This window comes from Chrysochloris asiatica, unplaced genomic scaffold, assembly GCF_000296735.1.
Source record: "Chrysochloris asiatica unplaced genomic scaffold, ChrAsi1.0 scaffold00231, whole genome shotgun sequence".
In the NCBI taxonomy this organism is placed as follows: Eukaryota; Metazoa; Chordata; class Mammalia; order Afrosoricida; family Chrysochloridae; genus Chrysochloris; species Chrysochloris asiatica.
This window is the reverse complement of record NW_006408749.1, coordinates 3,298,038-3,319,394: the sequence shown is the minus strand read 5'-3', so window position 1 is coordinate 3,319,394 and position 21,357 is coordinate 3,298,038. Positions and strand designations below refer to the sequence as shown.

The following is a 21,357-nucleotide window of genomic DNA, read 5'->3' as shown; positions in this document are numbered from 1 at the left end:
TACAGTTTCCGAGGCTTTAAATCTTCACAGGAGCAGAAAGCCTCATCTTTCTCCCGCACATGGCTGGTGTGCTCAAACCGTGGACCTTGTAGTTCGCAGTCCACTGTTTATCGTATAGAAGCCACTACACTCCCCAATCTACATTCTAGCTCTATAAATTTGCCTATTCTAGACAAAGAATACAATGGAATCACATAGTATGTAGCCTTTTATGACTGAATTTTAACAAGATTTTCAAGGTTCATCTACTTTGTAGCATGATCAGTACATTTAACTAGTTATCCATTCTTTTGATGATGGACATCTGGACAGTTTCTATTTTGATGTACACTCATGTACAAGTGTTTGTGTGTACATATTTCCAATTATCTTGTATATTTATAAATTGAATTGCTACATCACATTAACTGTTTATTAGGTCTAGGAACTGCTGGACTTTTTTTCACAGCAGCCACTGTTTTACATTTCCACACTGCAATATATAAAGACTCCAGTATCCCTACATTCTCATCAACACTTGCTATTATCCAACTAGCCAGCCTACAAATATCCCTGGTGGTACGGTGGTTAAGCACATGGCTGCTAACCAAAAGTCAGTAGTTCGAATCCACCTGTGGTTCTGCAGAACAAATATTCCTGGTGGCCTGCTCTTTTAAGAATTGTGTTGTTGTTGAGTGCTGTTAAATCAGTTAGCTACTCATAGTGACCCTGTGTAAAGTTTCCAAGGAGCAGCTGGTGAGTTTGAAATGCTGACCTTGAGGTTCAAACCGACTTGCGGTCCAGTGCTTATCCAAAGGAGCCACACTTGAAAGATTACAGCTTAGGAGACCCTATGGGTCAGTTATACTCTGTCCTATAGAGTCCCTAAGAGTTGTAATCAATTAGACAGCACACAACAGGCCATATTAATAGGTGGAAAGTAGTGTCTTATTGTGGTTTTGATTTGTACTACTCTAATGTCTAACGATACTGAACATTTTTTCATATGCTCATTATCCATTTCTTTAAATATATATTTAGATTCTTTATCCATTTTTAATTGTCTTTTTTTATCACTGAGTTGTAATAGTTCTTTTTATATTTTTATATTCATTTTATATTCTATATGAAATTCTATAAACCTCAAATATGATTTGCAATAATTCTCTCATTCTAGGGTTTGTCTTTTCACTTTCTTGACAATAAAAATGTTTGAAACATAGCTATTTTAAATTTTAAGTTGATGAATTTTATAACATGGAACTTAGACCTCAAAAAAGCTGCTGTTTTTTAAAGCTTTTAGTGAGTATTAAGTGAGTTTGTTGTTGTTAAGTGCCGTCGAGTTGGTTCCGACCCATAGCGACCCTGTATAGGTTTTCTGAGGAGTGACTGGTGAGCTTCAACGCCAACTTTGCAGTTCAAACGGCTTATGCAGTCTGGCACATTAACCCACAGTGCCACGCCAGGACTCCAAGTGATAGTTTACAGGGCAGATAACCAGTTTTACATTCAAACAACCATAATATTTTGTTTCATTCCAATGATTACAATACCCTCCATGTACCATCGGTTAACAGTATTTTCCCTTTATTCCCTCTGTGTACAAATAAACAAATAAAAGGAATAGAGGGAAATACTGTTAACCAATGGTACGTGGAGGGTATTATAACCATTGCAATAAAACAAAATATGGTTGAGTGTAAAACTGATGATGTACCCTGTAAACTATCACTCAATTCACAATAAAAACTTTAAAAAAAAGCTGTTTAAAAGGTAAGAAGAAATTGGACACATTACCAAAGACAACACATGGATGAAAAATAAGATGAAAAATTGATCAACATCTTTAGGCATTACAGAAATGTAAATTAAAACCACAGTGAGAAACAAAAAATTATGGAGATATATAAATTTTTGAAGGACTAAAATTTTTTAAATTGCAAACTGGCAATACCAAGTACTGACAAGGATTAGAGCTACTGGAATTCTTACACATTGTTCGAGTGAATGTAAAACAGTACAGCCACTCTGGAAAATAGTTCAGCAGTTTCTTATAAACATAGTTACCAAATGACCTAGTAATCTACTTAAGAGAAATGAAAATGCACCTCCACACAAAATCTCATAGATAAATATTTATAGCAGCTTTATTAATAATAATGATCACCCCAAACTAGAATATACTTTAATTGATAATGGACAAACTGATGCATCCATGTAAAATACTCAGCAGTTAAAAATGAACTACTGATATACATATATATATATATCTATATATAGATATATACACAAATATATATAGATAGATATAACATGTAAAAATCAACTACAAGATGCTAAATCAGGGGTGAGGAATGTCCAACGCGAGGTACCTATAAGGCCTACAAAATCATTAGGTCTGACCTTGCCAAGGCATCTGCAGTTTTAGCCATCACATTGGTGGTGGTGGTATGCCATGGAGTCAGTTCTGACTCACAGCAACCCTGCATAGGTTTTCTGAGGCTGTAAATCTTATAGGAGCAGAGCCTCATATTTCTCCTGTGGAACACCTGGTAGTTTCGAACTGCTGACTTTGAGGTTAGCAACCCGACTCATAACCACTATGCCACTGGAGATCACACTGTTGTTAAGTGCCATCCAGTCTGTTCCGACTCATAGTGACCCTGTATAGGGTTTCCAAGGAGCAGCTCATGAGTTTGAACCACAGACCTTGCAATTCAAACTGACCTTGAGGTTGAGTGCTTACCTTTGGAGCCACACCAGAACTCCAGAGATCACATTGTTGTTGTTGTTAGAAGTGCCATTGTGTCGGTTCCGATCCATAGTGACCCTGTACAGGTTTTCCAAGGAGCTGCTAGTGCTGTTCAAACAGCTTTGCAGTCTGGCGCATTAAGGGCTAAGTTAATTAAATGCTTGACCAATATAGCATCCTAATTTTTAAGTTGATGATTTTGTATGGTCTGCAAATGATGTTATAAATTTTGGCAGGATAAAAGTTCCCTGCCCCTGTGCTAAACGAAACAAGACAGATTCAGAAGGTTACATACTATATGAATGCATTTACATGGCATTCTGCAAAAGGCAAAACTATAGAAAGGAAAAAGGGATCAGTTGTTGGCAGTGGTTATACTTGTCTTAAAGTGTTGACTACAAAAGAATCGCAGAAGGGAAAAAACAGGGTGATGAAATTGTTATGTATGTTGATTGTGGTAGTGGTTACACATGACTGCATATTTGTCAAAACTTATTGTACAAAAAAAATCAATTTCACTGTATGTAAATGGAGTCCTGGTGTGGCACTGTGGGTTAATGCGCTGGACTGCAAAGTCGGGTTGAACCACAAGGTCAGCGGTTCAAGCTCACCAGTCGCTCCTTGGAAACTCTGTACTGGGTCGCTATGGGTTGGAACCGACTAGACGGCACTTAACAACAACAAATTTAAAAAATAAAGAGAAGACAGAATTTAGAGTTGAGATCAGAGAACATACATTAAGACTGGAAAGGAAAACAACAAAATTAGAGGTTCAGTACAGGAAAGTCATCTATAATATAACCAAGAGGCCTAAAAAAGAGAATGAAGAAAATGGAGGGAAACAAATAATTCTGATGATCATATACAATAAATTCTAACATATAATAATATGATATGACAGTATCTAGGAGGATACAAATGTTCAGATTGAAACTGAAAGGATCCATGAAGCAGTTAGAATAACAACAAAAGATGATCAGCAGCAATGAAAATTTGATAGTACGGAAAAAGAGAAGGTCCTAAAGCTTTGAGAGAGGAAAAACAGACCATACACAAAATATTACAAATATAAGCATAAACATTTTTAAAAATCTAGAAAGGAATGGATTTCAAGAATTGAGGTCAAATTATTTCCAACCTAGCATTTTATACCCGTCACACTAAATAGCAAAGTTTTTAGATATGTAAAATAACTGCCCTTTTTCAGAATGCCGGTGGAGGATATTTGAACAAAAATTAAACAAAACAAAAAAAAAAAGAGAAGAACACACTCCAGAAAACAGGAGATTCGCACAAGAGAGAAACAGGAATTTCTAGGATCAAAAATAAAGGGGGAATCAGAGGAACAACCAGTTGAGATTAAACAAGGGCAGAAAATCCTAGCACATCTCAAAAAATAAATAATAAAAGCTTTGATGTGTTTGAACACAAAGAGGGGAGGATCTGTACTTTTGTTGGAGAGTTTGGTAATGTTTCAATATAAAACTCAGCAAATGTGAAATGAGAGAAAAATAGTTTTACAGGACAGGAAATATAAATAAAAAGCACTTGCTACATGGTTCAGATGTGAATACTACACTTATGTAATGATAGTACCAACATCAAAAACTGATCTCACAAGTAGTGAAAAAATTAAATTAGGAGAATGGAAGTCTATAGTAACCTATTTTTTAAAAAGCAAACCCAAGTTTGAACGTATTATTTAATAACATAAAAGAAGCATGATCAGAGATAGGGAGAAATGAGACCTAGGCCTGATGTTTCTTGTTGTAAGCCTTGAATAGTTAGTTCATATTTTAAATTACTTACATGTCACCTTAAAAACAAATTTAATTCAGTGGTGAACAAAAAACAAAATAGCAAAATAAACTGGAAAAATAAGTAAAATTTTATAGATGAAGACGGTTAAGACAATTCTCTAAATCCTGTCCAAGTTATCACATTCAATCAGTTTTAATAGTGGGACTAGAACTCTCATCTCCTGGTTGTTGTTTTTTGGGGTTTTTTTGTTTTTTTTTTGCCATTATTACAACTTGGCATACCAAGTAATTTTCTTTTTTCATATAAGTATGTACCATGCCTCAAATGTAGCAAAGTACAGGTTATGTTCCCTGAATCCGCACTTTTTTCTTCTTCTAATTTTAAGACGTGAGATGATGCTAGATTTCATCCTGTAGATACAGAAAGCCATTTCAAATTATTTAATATTGTCTTTGAAATATCTATAGCACTTGAAATTTCAATTGGCTAATCATTCTTCCACAACAAACTACTCCACTCCTGTAAACCTCTACAACAGTATTTCCTGAATGGAGGGCTTATTAATCAGAGATTCTGATTCAGTTGGTCTGGGAAGTGTTTCTAGTGAAGCTGATGCTACTGGTCCAGGGAAGGGACCTTGAAAATCACTGTTCTAGAACAACTCATACTACAAATTATTAACATTCCTCAAAAGAGAATTCCAAGGACAAAAGGTCAAACTTTAACCTGAGTTTTCCCAAACCTTTCCCCTGCTCCAACAGATCAGCTCCTAATATTTCAAAGTTTGAGAACTGTTACTCTAGAAATTTCTGTGACTCAGATCTAAGTTTGTTGAGATAATTACCTAAGATACTGCATACTTATTGCTAAGCAGTGTTTATTTAAATACCAAGTGCTGTTTAGCAGTTGTTGTTGTTGTTAAGTGCCGTCGAGTCGGTTTCGACCCATAGCGACCCTGAATAGGGTTTCCGAGGCTGTAAATCTTTACGGGAGCAAATCGCCTCATCTTTCTCCCGCGGAGCAGCTGGTAGTTTCAAACTGCTGACCTTCCGGTTCGCAGCCGGATTCGTAACCACTACACTACCAGAGCTCCTTGTTGTTGTTGTTGTTAAGTGCCGTCGAGTCGGTTTCGACCCATAGCGACCCTGAATAGGGTTTCTGAGGCTGTAAATCTTTACGGGAGCAGATCACCTCATCTTTCTCCCGTGGAACAGCTGGTAATTTCGAACTGCTGACCTTCCGGTTCGCAGCCCGATTCGTAACCACTACGCCACCAGAGCTCCTTTGCCCATAGAGTCCTTAGTTTCACAAAATTATTTTCTGGTCAAAATAAAGGTCGGAACTATTCACCTAAATGTTACCTGCAATCAAGCCAAATTTCAAACATGGTTTCTAGTCAGAGGTTTCCCTACCCATAAAGAGACTTCTCCCTTTGACATCTGGAAATAATGGGAAGAAAAATGATTGCACTGAAGACTTTAGGCACTGTACTTCTGGATATAGGTTAAAAGAAAAATATATTAATGAAAATTAAAATAATATCATTTGACTTTGTCATAAAATTGGTGGTTTAATTTTTTTAATTATATATACAACATAATGTAATATATAACACATTATAATGTAATATATGACCAATCAGTGTTTTGTTCTGTTATGTATAGGTCACTATGAGACAGAACCAACTGAACAGCTCTAACAACTACTACAATGTATTGAAATTTAGATTGATACTGATTTTTGCTTTTACTTGATAGATTTATTTCTTTATTCACAGATCAAATGGGAAACTCTGTAATACACATATGAAAACTATTGGTTTGAATTCTAAGATAGCATACATTCATTTTTAACCAACCAATTGAGGTACATGCCTGAACTCATTTTAAAGCATACAAGGTATAATTATATATGTACAGGACATATTGCTTTTGAGGTTTTTTGGGGGAGGGGTTCTGAGAGGCAATACGTCATCATAAAAGAGCATTACATAAACTTAGTTTACTATTTTAACATCTCTGGGTCTCAGTTTTCCAATCTGTAAAATGAAGGATAGGCTGCATGATCTTTACATTTTCTTCCAGATTTAAGCATCTGTGATTCCCTGTGATTCCACAGCAGATAATAGATTTAACCTCCATTTACATGATCAACAGTATCTTTAAAAACCAGCATTAGGATAATTGTCCTGTTAACTTGGCAATAGAGGTAAGATAAAAATTAATGATATATCTGATCTTATCAAATAAATTAACTCCGGATTTTTAAAGACAGCACACATGTATATACAACTTGTGACAGAACCTTTTGAAAAATGAACTACACTTTACTTCTCAATTATCAACTATCATTATCTGGCAGTTCACATTAATGACAATAATAATAATAATAAAAAAAAACTACTATCCAACTGTTTTGTGCACCAATAAAATATATATGTCAGTAATGGATGCCAAGGTGCAAGACAAAGTAATGCTGACTGTGGAAGCTAAGACTATGTGTCAACTTGGCTAGGTCATAATTCTTAGTGGTTTGGGAGGTATGAAATGATATAACTTGGCAGTTATGTAGTATAGTCATCCTTCATTTTGTGATCTAACGTGGTCATCCTTCATTTTTGACTAATGCTGATATTTGCACAGCTTCATCTTTAGAACCTAACTATGTCGTAAGTGAGGAGTGAGAATACTAAAACATTTCATACTAAAGGATGTATTTCTATTATTTTTAATAGCAAATAATTTAGAGCCAACTGGAAGAAATGATTCCTCAATTCTATTAAATCTAAGTCTTTCATTACCGAAAAAGTAGACTTTTAAAATGCCTTTTAATAGCCCCTGGAACTAGAATCCCTCATTTCTTGTCCTGGTGGACAGTCACACTGAATTAGCAAAGCAGAATTATGAAGGAAGAGAGCACAATGGTTCTATAACAAAACTTGGCAACACAGAGCTATTTAAACTATTGATGTTTTGGGAAGGAGAAAATTTACAGGAAAAAAAAAAAAAAAAAGCAGGGGGGATGGCTTTCCCAAAGCAGTAACCTTTTTCAGAAATGCAAAACAGAATAAAAATAACCAAGAACCACTGCATTTCCTTCTCTCCTCCTCACTTCCACCTAAAGACAAGCAACAAAAAATGAAAATAGTACTTTTAGATACATATATCGTACTGGCACAGGAAAGTAAAAGGTTTTTATTTTCTTTTGTTTCTGACTTCAGATACTTGCAGTAACTGGCAAATCTGAGGCAGGGGACTAGGACAAGGGGGAAATAAAGACCAGAATGTTCTTTGTCTTAAAGCAATGGAAATATTCATTTAAACCTCTAAATAAACTTTAGTTCTCTAATTTTAACTATAGCCTAAGCTAGAGAATGAATATAAATTTAAATCTAAAACTCTGCATTCTGTATAATTTAGAATAGATTGTGAATTCTAGAGAAACATCTCAAAGCCTATTCCCATGTCTTAAAACTCTAATCATGAGAATACGTATTATTTCAATTTTTTTTCAAGCATGTCACAAAACTGGTTTGCCTTAGAAATTACCTATGAGGGAAGTTATCTGTATTAATTCACAAATAGAAAAACTGAGATTAAGATAATTAATTCTGGCCAAGGATTTATAAATGTTCTTCACTCCTATCTTTGGGGAATGTTATTATCTATCAGACTCAGAGGAAGATGAGACTTTCTGCTTCCGCAAAGATTTAAAGCCTCTATATAAAGTCTATGTGAGTTGGAGCCAACTGGACAGCACTTAACATTACCCATCTGGGGAACATGGTGGCTCTGTAGGATACACACTGGATTGTGAACCACAAGACTGGAAGGTCAGGCCCGCCATCTTTCTCACAGGAGAAAGATAATGCTTTCTATTCCTGCAAAGATTTATAGCATTAGAAACCCTATACAGGATAGCTGTGAGTTGGAACCGACTCGAGAGCATGTAACGAACATCAATATCCACCTACTTCACAGTGACTGTGTAAAAACGACTAGTATGTTCTGTACAAAAGTGGAGATGACTGGAAAATATGCCCTCCTCTCACTTTATATGATCTAGCAGACATCATTCCAACATTGAGTATCCACATTTGAAAGTGGAGATGATTGGAATAAATACGCCCTTCTCTCACTTTATATGATCTAGGAGACATCATTCCAACAGTGACTATCCACATTTAGCAAACAAGTACTGAGGAAGTATAATTCACTGTATATGAGTAAATTATAATATTGTATTGTCTCACTGATCACCAAACAGAGTATATCTGAAAAGAATTACTATGAAAAATGTTTCTTTTAGAATTAGCGTTATGAGACGTCATACAAGAAACTTCAAAAAGCTCCTGAAAATTTTGCACCATTTTTAAATTCTATTTTTCCATGAACTTTTTGAAGTCCCCTCATATGTTATAGACACTGAGCTATTAGTATTAGTATGACTATTAGGCTATTCTCAAAATTTAGATATTTTAAACTTGATGGGAAAAGTTTCTACTTTGTGTTAAGAAAACTAGGAATAACTAATGCTAAATTTATCATTTCTGGCAAAATTGTATACCTGTGTGAATAGGGTAGATGTTAATAGCTTTTAAGGGTTCCATGCTGCTTCTCGGAAACCCTATACAGGATTGCTATGAGTCAGACCTGACTTGATGACACAACAAAAACAGCATAACCAACAGTTTAAGAACCTTTGCCTTCTGGTTGTTAAGTGATGTTAGTTGGTTTCCAACTCAGTAACTCTGTATAGAATGTCCGAAGCAATAAAACTTTGTGGGAACAGAAAGCCTCATCTTTCTCCCAGAGCGGTTGGTGGGCTCAAACCATTGACCTTGTGGTTCGTAGTCTCGTGTTTATGATATGGAGCCATCATGCTCTCTAACCTTTACCTTGTTGTTGTTGTTATGTGCCGTGGAGTCAGTTCCAACTCATAGCAACCCTGTACAGGGTTTCCGAGGCTATAAATCTTTATGGGAGCAGAAGGCCTCATCTTTCTCCCGCGGAACAGTGGTAGTTTCGAACTACTGACCCTGAGGTTCGCAACCCGATTCGTAATCACTATGCTACCAGAGCTCCTTAATCTTTACCTTACAGCATATAACATGAAATCATGCTGAAAACTACAATAGAATGACAGTCAAAATACACACTTATGGTCAGGATGTGGTTTTAAACCAACATAAATGTAATACAGATTTAAAAGTGAAATATCAAAACAGATGATTTGTAATGATTAAAAAAAAAATTCCTTCACAAACTTCTCCTAAAAATTAACATCAATTTAAGAAGCACATACTTTACATTTGTTTAAAGCTAACTAATGTTTCTACTTTTTGACTAGTCACTTATAAAAAATATAAAACTATACAAGATATACTATTCATATGTGAAATTAACCACTGAGTAAAAAAAGTCATTTGGTGCTTATCCTTTTTCCATGTACTCTTTTACTGGACAACACTATATATAATCCACTGCCATTGAGTTGATTCTGACTCATAGTTAAGACTAAAAACGGCTCCTTAGGGTTTCCAAGACTGCTAAGTCTGTATGGGAGCAGCCACTTTCATCTTCCTCCTATGGAGTGGCTGGTGGGTTTTAACTGCTAACCTTATAGTAAGCAGAACAATGCTTAATCTGCTGTGCCACCTAGAAAACACATTATAGCAGCTGGTTTTTATCTATCTCTGACTTTTAACATTATGCAAATTTTGCAACAGACTGCCATACCATTAAGACATTGCATAGGAAAAACAGTTACAATATTGTATTGCCTCACTGATTACCACTAAAGAGCCTAACATAGGGTATATCTGAAAATAATTATTATGAAAAACATTCCTTTTAGTCCTTCTTATAAATCACAACCAGTGTTATATGGGCTTCAAAAAGTTCATGAAGAACTTCCATTACCTTTTAATTCTATTTTCTACGAACTTTTTAAAGCCTATAAATTTCACTGTAAAATGAGTCATCACTATGAGACATCATAGATACTATAGAGTCAAGTCAAAGTCAGTATGAAATAAATGTGTATAAGATGACAATGTTCTTAGAACCAGTATCTAATACTTATCAACATTAGAAAAGATGTATTAGTTATAAAAGTACATTCATCATTTATGGAAAGCATACTGTGTTTCAGGCAGAGGACTCAAGAATGAGTAAAACATAGTTCCTCCCAGTCTGGACTGTAAGAGGTCCTTCTAGGGCAGGAATCATGTCTTGAGTTGTGATAGTAGAAGAGTAGATTTTCATTAAGCCTTTACGTTAGAAGTTTAATGAATGACTAAATAAGTGGGCTTGAGAAACTTAGGAAATATACCAGAGAGGAGGACTTTGTAATTAATCAGATATGAGTGCTAGGAATGAGTTAACCCCTGGCAGACTGACTAGAGAGATGATGATACTTTTAATGGGGATAAGAATCACAGAAGGATGAAAAGGAGAAACGTCAATTTGAGGGACGGCATATTGAGTTTGAGGTGCTTACAAAATAAACAGACAAACATGACCGACCAATTGTTGTTAGGCATCATCAAGTCAGTTATGACTCATAGTGACTTGTAGTTTCTGAGGCTATAAATCATTACAGGAGCAGAAAGTCTCACTTTTCTCCAGCGGAATGGCTGGTAAGCTCAAACTGCTGACCTTGTAGTTAGAAGTCCAGTGCTTATCCTACAGTGCCACCAGCGTGCCTATAACCAATTTTTGCTATGTGCCATTGAGTAGGTTCTGACTCATAGCAACCCTATATAGGGTTTCTGAGCGGCTGGTGGGTTCAAGTTCAGAGTTATAGGTAGGGGAGTCATCAGTAGTAGCAGCTCTGGAAATAATAAAAATGCCAAGAAATGATACACATAATAGAACAAAAATAGAACTCTAGGACACAAATACTTCCAGCTGAGGAGTTACTCCCCACTGATTCCATAAGCAGCAAATAGTATGCTTTTAAATAGCAATGAAAGAGCTCTAATAGTTTATATACTTGCCGTTAGTTATCATACAATTTGAATATGAGATAGTTCTATTTTAAATATTATGTCCTACTGAGGCACTGTGGAGTCTTGGTATGGCACTGTGGGTTAATACACCAGACTGCAAAGCTGTTTGAACTGCAAAGTTGACAGTTCAAGCTCACCAGTTGCTCCTCGGAAGCCCTATACAGGGTTGCTGTGGGGTAGAACCAACTCAACGGCCCTTAACAACAGCAATAATTGTGGTGCTATACAATAAACACTGGATCCCAGTTGTTTGAACTTGGCCCAAGGACCATAGTTCAAACCCACCAGTTGCACTTTGGAAACACTCTACAGGGTCTCTATGAATTGAAACCGACTCCATGGCCCTAAAACAACACTGTCCTATAACATGAGCCCTGGCGGCACAATGGGTTAAGCATTTGCCTACTAACCTTTAGGTTGGTGGTTCAAACTCACCAGTCACTCTGTAGATGAGGTTGTACGCTCCTGTAAAATTTACTGTTTTGGAAACCCTACGGAGCCATTCTACTCAGTCCTAAAGAGTAGCTATGAGTCTCAAATGACTCAATGGCAGTGGGTTTTTGGTTTACTGTCCCATGAGGGCAAGTCAAGAAGCATCACTACTAGTATTACAGTCCATACATGCACTGGTTTATTCTAAATAGTATGTGTTTAAACATGTTTCTGTGTTCAGTGGATGGCTACAAACAAGTTCTCTCAATAATACGTTTGCCCTAGTCTCAGTAGGATGCCTTTAGATAAAGGATCCAATCAATCTAGTGGCTTCAGAGGGGATCTTCCCGAGCAGTTAAATTCAAAGTAGACAGTTCAGCTTAGGTTATAGTAACCAGTTTTTGGAATTCTAAAGGGGTAATCTTGATAGATTTTCTCAAAGAACACAGGGCAATCATGGAGACTTATTAGGAGATTTTGGTGTGGTGCTGTGGGTTAATGTGCCAGACTGCAAAGTCGTTTGAACTGCAAGGTTGGCAGTTCAAGCTCACCAGCTGCTCCTCAGAAACCCTATACAGGGTCGCTATGGGTCGGAACCAACTCGATGGCACTTAACATTAGGAGATTTTAAGAAAATTGCAAACTGCATTGGCAAGGAAAAGGGCCAGGAAATTTGAGTCAAGGAATTTTTCCCCCCATCACAATATATCTGTTCCTTCTTCAAGGGTAGCAAGGGCCCTACGAGAATTTTGCTGGGAAACCTTACCCCATCCATCCTACAGGTCTTGTGACCCTTCAAACTTTTTGTTCCCCAAACTCAAAGAGCTTTTAAAAGGAACAAGATTTGAATCCAAATATGCCAAAAATGTCAGTTTCACAGAGTATAAATAGAAGAAAATAGAATTCCTCATGGAATGGTTGTTGTTAAGTGTCGTCGAGTTAGTTCCTACTCATAGCAACACTGTACAGGGTTCCTGAGGAGCAGCTGGTGAGTTTGAAATGCTGACTTTGTGGTTTGCAGTCCAGTACTAATCCTACAGTGCCACAGCAGGAATCATGGAAGGGTTGTTGCTGTTGTTGTTAAGTGCTGTCGAGTGGGTTCTGACTCAGAGACCCTGCATAGTTATCAAGGAGCGGCTGGCACTGACTGACCTTATGGTTCTAGTGACCTTGCAGTCCAGTGCATTAACCTGCAGCACCACACCAGGACTCTCATGGAAGTGTTGTTGTGGTTAAGTGCCACTGAGTCAGTTCCGACTCATAGCGACACTCTACGGGGTTTCTGAGGAGCGGTTGGTGAGCTTGAACCACCAATCTTGCAGCTCAAATGACTTTGTAGTCCAGCACATTAACCCAGAGCACCATACCAGGACTCCTACAGAAGTGTTGTTAGGTGCCATCAAGTCGGTACCAACTCATAACGACCTTATGCACCCTATAAACAAAACACTACATGATCCTGGGCCAACCTCACTACTGTTGCTACACATGTATAAACATGCCTCTGATCAGTAGATGGCTACAGATAATCCATCTCGTTGGGGGTCTTCCTCTTTTTCTCTGATCCTCCACCTTACCAAACATGTAAATACCACCTTCAGAAGTATACGTATAGACCTAGATGGAGTATATGTTGAGAATTAAGAGCGTCACAATTTTAGTAGTATTTTGTTTAAGATAGAGATCATTTTGTAGTAACAGATTTTGACTTCACCCTTGTATGAAAACTTAGCTGTAGCCATCCACTGATCAGAGACATGCTTATACATTTTCTTTGGAATAAACCTATGCATACATAAATTGAAACCCTAGTAGCAATACTTTTTAGTTTATCCTCATAAATAATGACAATATACTATTTTTCAGTGTCCCAATTAAATCTTCCAGATCATTTCTTTTACCTTTAAAATGCACCGTCATTGAATCTATTCTGACTCATAGCAACCCTATACAACAGAGTAGAACTGCTCCTTAGGATTTCCAATATTGTAATCTTTATGGAGTTGTCCTGGTGTGGCACTGTGGGCAAATGCATCAAACTGCAAAGTCGTTTGAACTGCAAGGTCGGTGGTTCAAGCTCACCAGCTACTCCTTGGAAACTCTACACAGGGTCACTATGGGTCGGAATCGATGCGATGGCACTTAACAACAACAACAATCTATGGAAGCTGACAGCCTCATCTCTCTCCTACAGAGAGGCTAGTAGGTTAGTAGTCCAATACTTAACTCACTTTGCCACCAGGGCAACTTGTGTCTTTAAGTGGCATAGAACTCCTTTATCAGATTATATCCTAAATTGACTTTCCTCATTTTCAAGATGGGTCAATAGTAACTACTTCATTGAGATTAATTTCATTCACATAAAATACTTAGACTAGTATCTGGTACATATAAAGCATTCATCATGTGTTAAAACTTAACTGTCAGTTACTTTTCACCACTTTGTTGCTGTTTAGTACCGTCAAGTCATTTCCAACCCATAGTGACCCTGTATAGGGTTTCTGCGGAGCGGCTGGTGAGCTTGAACCACTGATCTTGCAGTTCAAACAACTTTCAAGTCCAGTGCATTAACCCACAGCACTACACCAGGACTCCTTTCACTACCTGTTCCCTGTGAAAATAATGGTACTAGTTGTAGTACTGGTATGGCACTAGAGGATAAGCACTAGACCACAAAGTCAATTTGAACCTCAAGGTGGTGATTCAAGCCCATTAACAACTCCTTGGAAACCCTATACATGGTCGTTATGAGTTGGAATCAACTCAATAGCACTTAATAACAACAACAGTTGTAGTACAAAAAATTGATTACTATATCTTTCCCAAAAATTGACTTCAAATCATCTGTCCAGATAATTTCATTTTTCAGACTTATGTAAAATTTTATATCTCTGAAAATGTTTTAACCAAACCACAGGGATTACAAGGCGCTTGTACTTAACTGTTGTTAAGTGCTGTCAAGTTGGTTCTGAAATCGTGAACCTGTATAGGGTTTCCATGGAGCAGCTGGTGCGGCTAAACTGTGACCTTGTGGTTAAGCAGTTCAGTGCTTATCCTACAATGCTACACCAGGACTCCTACACCATGATGTTGTTGTTGTTAAGTGCTGTTGAGTCGATTCCGACCCATAGCGACCCTGTATAGGGTTTCCAAGGAGCAGTTGATGAGCTTGAACCACCGACATTGCAGTTCAAATGGCTTTGTAATCTGACACATTAGTCCACAGCACCACACTACCATGACGATCACAACCAAATCCACTTAGGTAAATTCCAACTCAAAGCAACCACATAGAAGAGAACTGACTCATAGGGTTTCCAAGGCCATAAATCTTTACAGAAGCAGACTGCCACATCTTTCTCCCACAAACCATAATAAAGGGAGTCCTGGTGTGTGTGGCACTGTGGGTTAATGCATTGGACTGCAAGGTCACTTTGAACCACAAAGTGGGTGGTTCAAGCTCACCAGCCACTCCTCAGAAACCCAATATAGGACTGCTATAGGTTGAAACCGACTGGATGGCTCTTAACAACCACCACCCTAATAAAGAGACAAGAAAAAAACACGCTAACATTACTACTACTCATTATTTCAGTCTCACAAAACTTTCTAAAACTCCCATAGTACAGAACGTTTTTTATTGTCCTGTATCATTTGCCTTTAAAAGTATATAAAAATAAGTACTCAAAGGTATCTACAAATCATTCTTTTAGACATGGATTATCTTTAAATGTTCCCAAGCCCTACATCAAGTTAACTGGTTGTACTATTTTAACACCAAATCCTTCCAGCTTATCTTGCCTCTCAACTATAAGCACACCATCATCTAAAATGCTAACCTTCCAAAGTCATCCTATAATCTTACATCACTTTTCAACTACTACATCACTATGAACTATTGCCTTTTTATCAGCCCATCCCTGAACCTATACAGTCAATTTCCCCAAATACTAAACCTTCTATTTTGCTTCCTGACTCCCTAATAGGAAACTGCTAAATAAATGGCATTCCATTTATTTCATGATTTTAAGAACCTGAAGCTTGTTAGCAAGCGTGTAATGAAACCAAACCATTTAACTTTATTGAGCCAATCTTTTAAATAAAATTTTGATTACCATTTTTCATAAAAGACTAAATAAAAGGTGAACTTGGCAACTAATTTATTTTAGTTTTTCCTTATTCATAAAATTAGTAAAACTAGATATTCTTTAAATTCTCTCCTAATTCTAAAATTCTACAATTCTATATCTTGAAGTTTTCATTCATTGAATCTTATCTATCTTACTCATAGCATTTTGCTAGATTTCAAGTAACTAAGGAACCACAGTTTTCTAAGTTTGGTTGTATGTTCTAGGTAAGGTAGCAAATGGGTTGTCATATATCAAAGGAAAACACATCAAATGAAGTGAATTAAACAAATTTTGAAAATAAACAAAATTATCCTTTAAAGGAATTATAGTAATAAACTAAATACTAGGCAAACAATTGTAACAAATCAATACGCTTACTATATTATGGTATGACTTAAAAATGTTTTTTAAATATTTTAAAGCACATGAATAGAAGTAAAGAGTTCTTTCTAGTGGCAACTCTGCCAAAAACTTATTTTGGGAAAATCTGAACTTCTAACCTCCTTCCTCATCTAAAAAAAACATTGAATTTATATTACATATAATCTCGAGGATTCCTGCCAATTCAAAATGATTCTTAAGTATCTTTTGATTTAGATCCCCACAATACAAACGTTCATAAAGGTGTAGTCAGAGATGTTACTACACACAATTGACACCACTGGTTTAACCCTCCACCAAATGAAATCTAGGTTATTATACAATTATGATTATGGCTCTGTGAATTCTCAACTATGCACAAATTACTCACTTTTCAGATTATTCTCAGCAAAATTTTAATCCAAGTTGGCTTCCTCCTGCTACCCAGAGCACTCCTCTGCCACCACCTTCTACCACTAGTAAGAACGTATTTTATTATTAGCCTAAGTACAACACAATCAGTAAAATAAATCTACAAACATTATATAATACATCCCAAGTAAAATGTGTTAAACATTCACCATATTGGGATAGTAATATAATGGAATGTAGGTCCTTCTAATGAATGTTCTATTTTCATAAATAAACTTTCTACCAGAGAACCAGACACTTAGAGATAATCTCTCATATATTTTAAAGGTCTCAAAATGGTTTACTTTAATCAAAAAGCATTCCATAATGTACCTATCCTCAGTTATTCTGTTAAGTTTATAATCACATATTTAAGCCATTATCCATACCAAATAATTTACTTATTTGGTAAAACAATTTAAGTACATAAATTGTCATTTCTCTATGATGTTAGAGTAATATTTCAATACCAATTGGGGAGGGGGTCCTTAGACATTAACAGCAAATGCTAAGTACTTTTGATTTCTTCTTCTCAAATCACTGATGCTTTGACTTTGGGCATGATTATGCTACTTTCTATTTACATCTCAGAGAGAAAAAAGTGAACACATCCACTCCACTCTTTTCTGCAGGATAATAATTTCTCCAGAAGCACAACAAAAAACTGCCTTCATAATCTTTTTTAGGAAACTATTTTGCCTTTATAACCAGGGTGCCTCAAAAAAGTTCATGGAAAAATTACATTATTTTTCAATTCCATTTTCCACGAACTTTCTGAAGCCCTTTCTTTATTTCTCAGCACACAATCTCTCATTCTTGCTTTTTTTTAATTCAATTCCTTGGATTATGAAGCTAAAGATGCTGACCCACATAAAAAAAAAAAAATTGTTTCATTTTTATTTTATAAGAAAACAAGCTGACTACATTTATAGTTCTTGCCAAAGCAATTCATCTTAAAGTTTTAAATCTCATTGACTCCCCCGCCCCACAATTCCAAATGTTATTTGGGATTCTAGGATAAAATGTATGAATGTACATTATATTACCATTGTACTAAAATAGGAACATTAGGGAAAATCTAGTAAATTTACTAAATTGCATACAGGATTTGAACCCAAATGCAAAATTTCACATCATAAGATATTCTATAAGTTCTACAGGTGTAGGAAGTTTATTAATTTATATTTCTCTGTAAATATATATTATATGTTCATTTGATTTAATCACATCCCAAAGGTTAGATTTGGGGGTGTTTTTAAAGTGTTGTGAGTTTAGTGTTCATTTTTGTAATCCAAGAACTTTATCCAAAAATGCAGAAAATTTTTCTGGCTGGCCAGGAGGAAAACATTTCAGTGTTGATAAGTCCATTGACTGTAACAGCCCAGGAAGCGTGCTAAAACAAAAGAAGAAAAATATTAGGTAACATGGGAGAAAATTCCATAATTCATTTGCTGTCCACTTGATGACCGAATCTAACTTCCAAGAATACAGTGCTGCTTTGCAAACTGTACAAGTGAATTTTTACATGTATTCCAATAATATAGGTATATGTACTAAGAAAGGATTACAAGTAAAATAAAGAGTTGTACATAATGCCAATACTAATTCAAAAGATACTTTATCGCCTGTATTAAAATGTTTCAGACAGGTTAGTTCATGAAAGATGTGTTCACATGGCTTTGTACTATTACTCACTGGACACAATTAACTAAAGCAAAATTAGTTTATGAAAAAGGTGTAAATAAAATAAAAAGTAATAGAGATGCCATATAATTAATATGAACTGGGGAGACTACTAGTTCATATATGAAGACAGTGAAACTTTTTCACTGACAATTTACTTTCATCAATCCATATGTAATTAAGCACTATATAATTACCACAGATCTTGTAAAGGTTTTAAACAGCAACATAAAACTTATCACTTCAGTAATGTAATTAAACCAGTCACTTTTAAAGTAGTACAGACATACAACCATCCAGCCTAGATTTTTGGAAAATAAATCATTTACTAAAAATGAAAATACAATCAATTATTGATTCTTACAGGTTTCATGTATGCATCATTCTTGAAATTTATAGAAGACTTTTTAAGTTGGAAAATTATGAATAAGTTGGAGACTTACACAACTTGCTTTTCAGCCTGAGTAGTAAAATGTTAGGATATGTTTATGTTTTCCTTTTTTTAATGTACTAACATAAAATTAAAATGGACTTAACATTTAAAATGAAAATACTGATTAAAATTCTCTGGAAAAATTTATTTGCATTCTCCTTCCAGTATCACAATATTTCAAGACTGGCTTCTATATTACAAAGTCACCTTAGCAGTCTTTTCTCCTGCAGCACAAGGATGAGGGCCAACAATGGCTGCTGAAACAATCAACAAAATCTGTCTCCTCTCCAGGAAAATAAGGATCTTTGTTTTGTTCACCAATGTATACCAAGTGCCTAGAACAGTGCCTGACACATAGTAGTTTCTCAATACATATCTCTTTAATAATTTACTATCAGATAGAAGCAGTAAAAGTAAAATAAAACTTACTACATTCCAGTGGGTTTCTTTTAGGGTTTCTTTTCTATTTTAGAATTAATTTCAACTTAATATAAAATACATTTATCATAATGCTTCCATATTATAAAAGCTTCAAAGGTATTTATTTTAAAATAATCACCTTAGGATAGGATTTTAAGTTAAACTATTGGGAATTACTGACCTGACCATTTGGCAAGCTTCTAGTGTCCTAAGGAAGGACTAATAGAAAACAAACCAGCAATTTTCATCATCCTTCTACTGTGATGCTGATCAGTTCTTGTTGAATTTTAATAAACTTCTAAAAAATAATACTTCTTACCATAAATTAATTCTGTTTAAATGTTCCAATAGGTCCTCACTGGTCACGGAATAAAATTAGAATTCTTATATAGCCATCCCCACTCAGCCTCACCTTATACTACTACACTCTCCCCTAATCACTAATCACTTACCACATTGAACTTCTCTTTTATTCCTCAAACACTGGATCTTTCAATATAGTGCACTAATCTGACAGAAATGGTGCTGGAAAATGAGCCTTCAGGTCAAAGTAGAGTCAAACATGAAAACACAAATGGAGTAAAGCTTTCAGGACTTTACTGAATGATGGGGAGCCAACTCAAAATGAGACACAGCTGTAAATATCCATTAATATTTGGATCACAGAATATATGAAGTATGAATCTAGGAAAATTGAAAGTCGTTAAAAATGAAATGGAACACATAATAAAGATCCATCCATATTGTAGGCATTAGTGAGCTGAAATGGACTTTTACTGGCATTTTCTATCTGCCAATCATGTTGCTTACTATGCTGGAAATGACAAATTTAAGAGGAATAGCATTGCATTCATCAACAAAAAGAACATTTCAAGATCTATCTTGAAGTATAATGGTGTATATGATAGGATGACATCCATAAGCCTAAAAGGAAGATAAGTTAATACCACTATTATTCAAATTTACACACCAACCATTTAAGCTACTGATGATGAAATTAAAGAGGTATATTGATAATTACTGGCAATTGGAATGCAAAGGTTGGAAACAAAATGGAAGGATCAGTAGTTGGAAAATATGGTTTGGTGACAGAAATGATACTGGAGATCACGTGATAGAATTTTACAAGACCAATGACTTATTCACTGCAAATGCCTATTTTAAAGAACACAAAAGATGAGTGAACCTCACCAGATGGCAAACACAGAAATCAAATTGACTACATCTGTGGGAAAAGCCAAAACAAGGCCAGGGGCAGATTGTAAAACATACCATCAATTGCTCTTATGCAAGTTCAGGCTGAAGCTGATGAAAATTAAAATTAAGTCCTCGAGAACCAAAATATGACTTTGAACATACCCCACCTGAATTCAGCGATCATCTCAAAACAGATTTGATGCATTAAACACTAATGACCAAAAACCAGAAGAGCTGTTGGATGAAATCAAGAACATCATACATGAAGAAAGCAAAAGGTCATTAAGAAGACAAGAATGAAGGAAAAGTCCAAAATGGGTATCAGAAGGGACACTCTGAAATTGCTTTCCAGCATGGAGATGCTAATACAAATGGAAGAAATGAGGCTTTTAAGAGATGAATAGAAAATTTCAAAAGGCAACTCAAGAAGACAAAGTTAAATATTATAATGAAACGTGCAAAGGACCTGGAGTTAGAAAACCAGAGATACCAATTCATAATGAAGTCATCCACAAAGCAAAAAGTGGGAACGTGTAGATACAGAACGTTCAAATGGTTGGGAAATCAAGCAGATTTCAAGATAAAATAGACTGTTTTAAATATTGGGAAATTTAACAAATTACAGGGTAACCTGAGAAAATAATACATCTGCACATCAAAATAGAGAGGAAAACAAGAATGATTTAGTAAACATTAATACATTAGAAATGAATAAAATGAAAAGAAAACCCACAAGCCAAATGAACTCAGTGCAGAAAATTATGTGGAACAAGAAAACCAGCAGCAC

The 21,357-nt window shown here is 35.7% G+C and overlaps 1 protein-coding gene across 1 annotated transcript in view; it reads right to left on the bottom strand.

The window, feature by feature from the left end:
• ALG13 (ALG13, UDP-N-acetylglucosaminyltransferase subunit) overlaps nt 1-21,357 on the bottom strand; it is a 128,307-nt gene that overhangs the window by 99,329 nt on the left and 7,621 nt on the right. Inside the window, 2 exon segments of the mRNA XM_006878422.1 lie at nt 14,168-14,183; nt 19,161-19,169. Of these exon segments, the coding sequence (XP_006878484.1) occupies nt 14,168-14,183; nt 19,161-19,169 (25 nt within the window).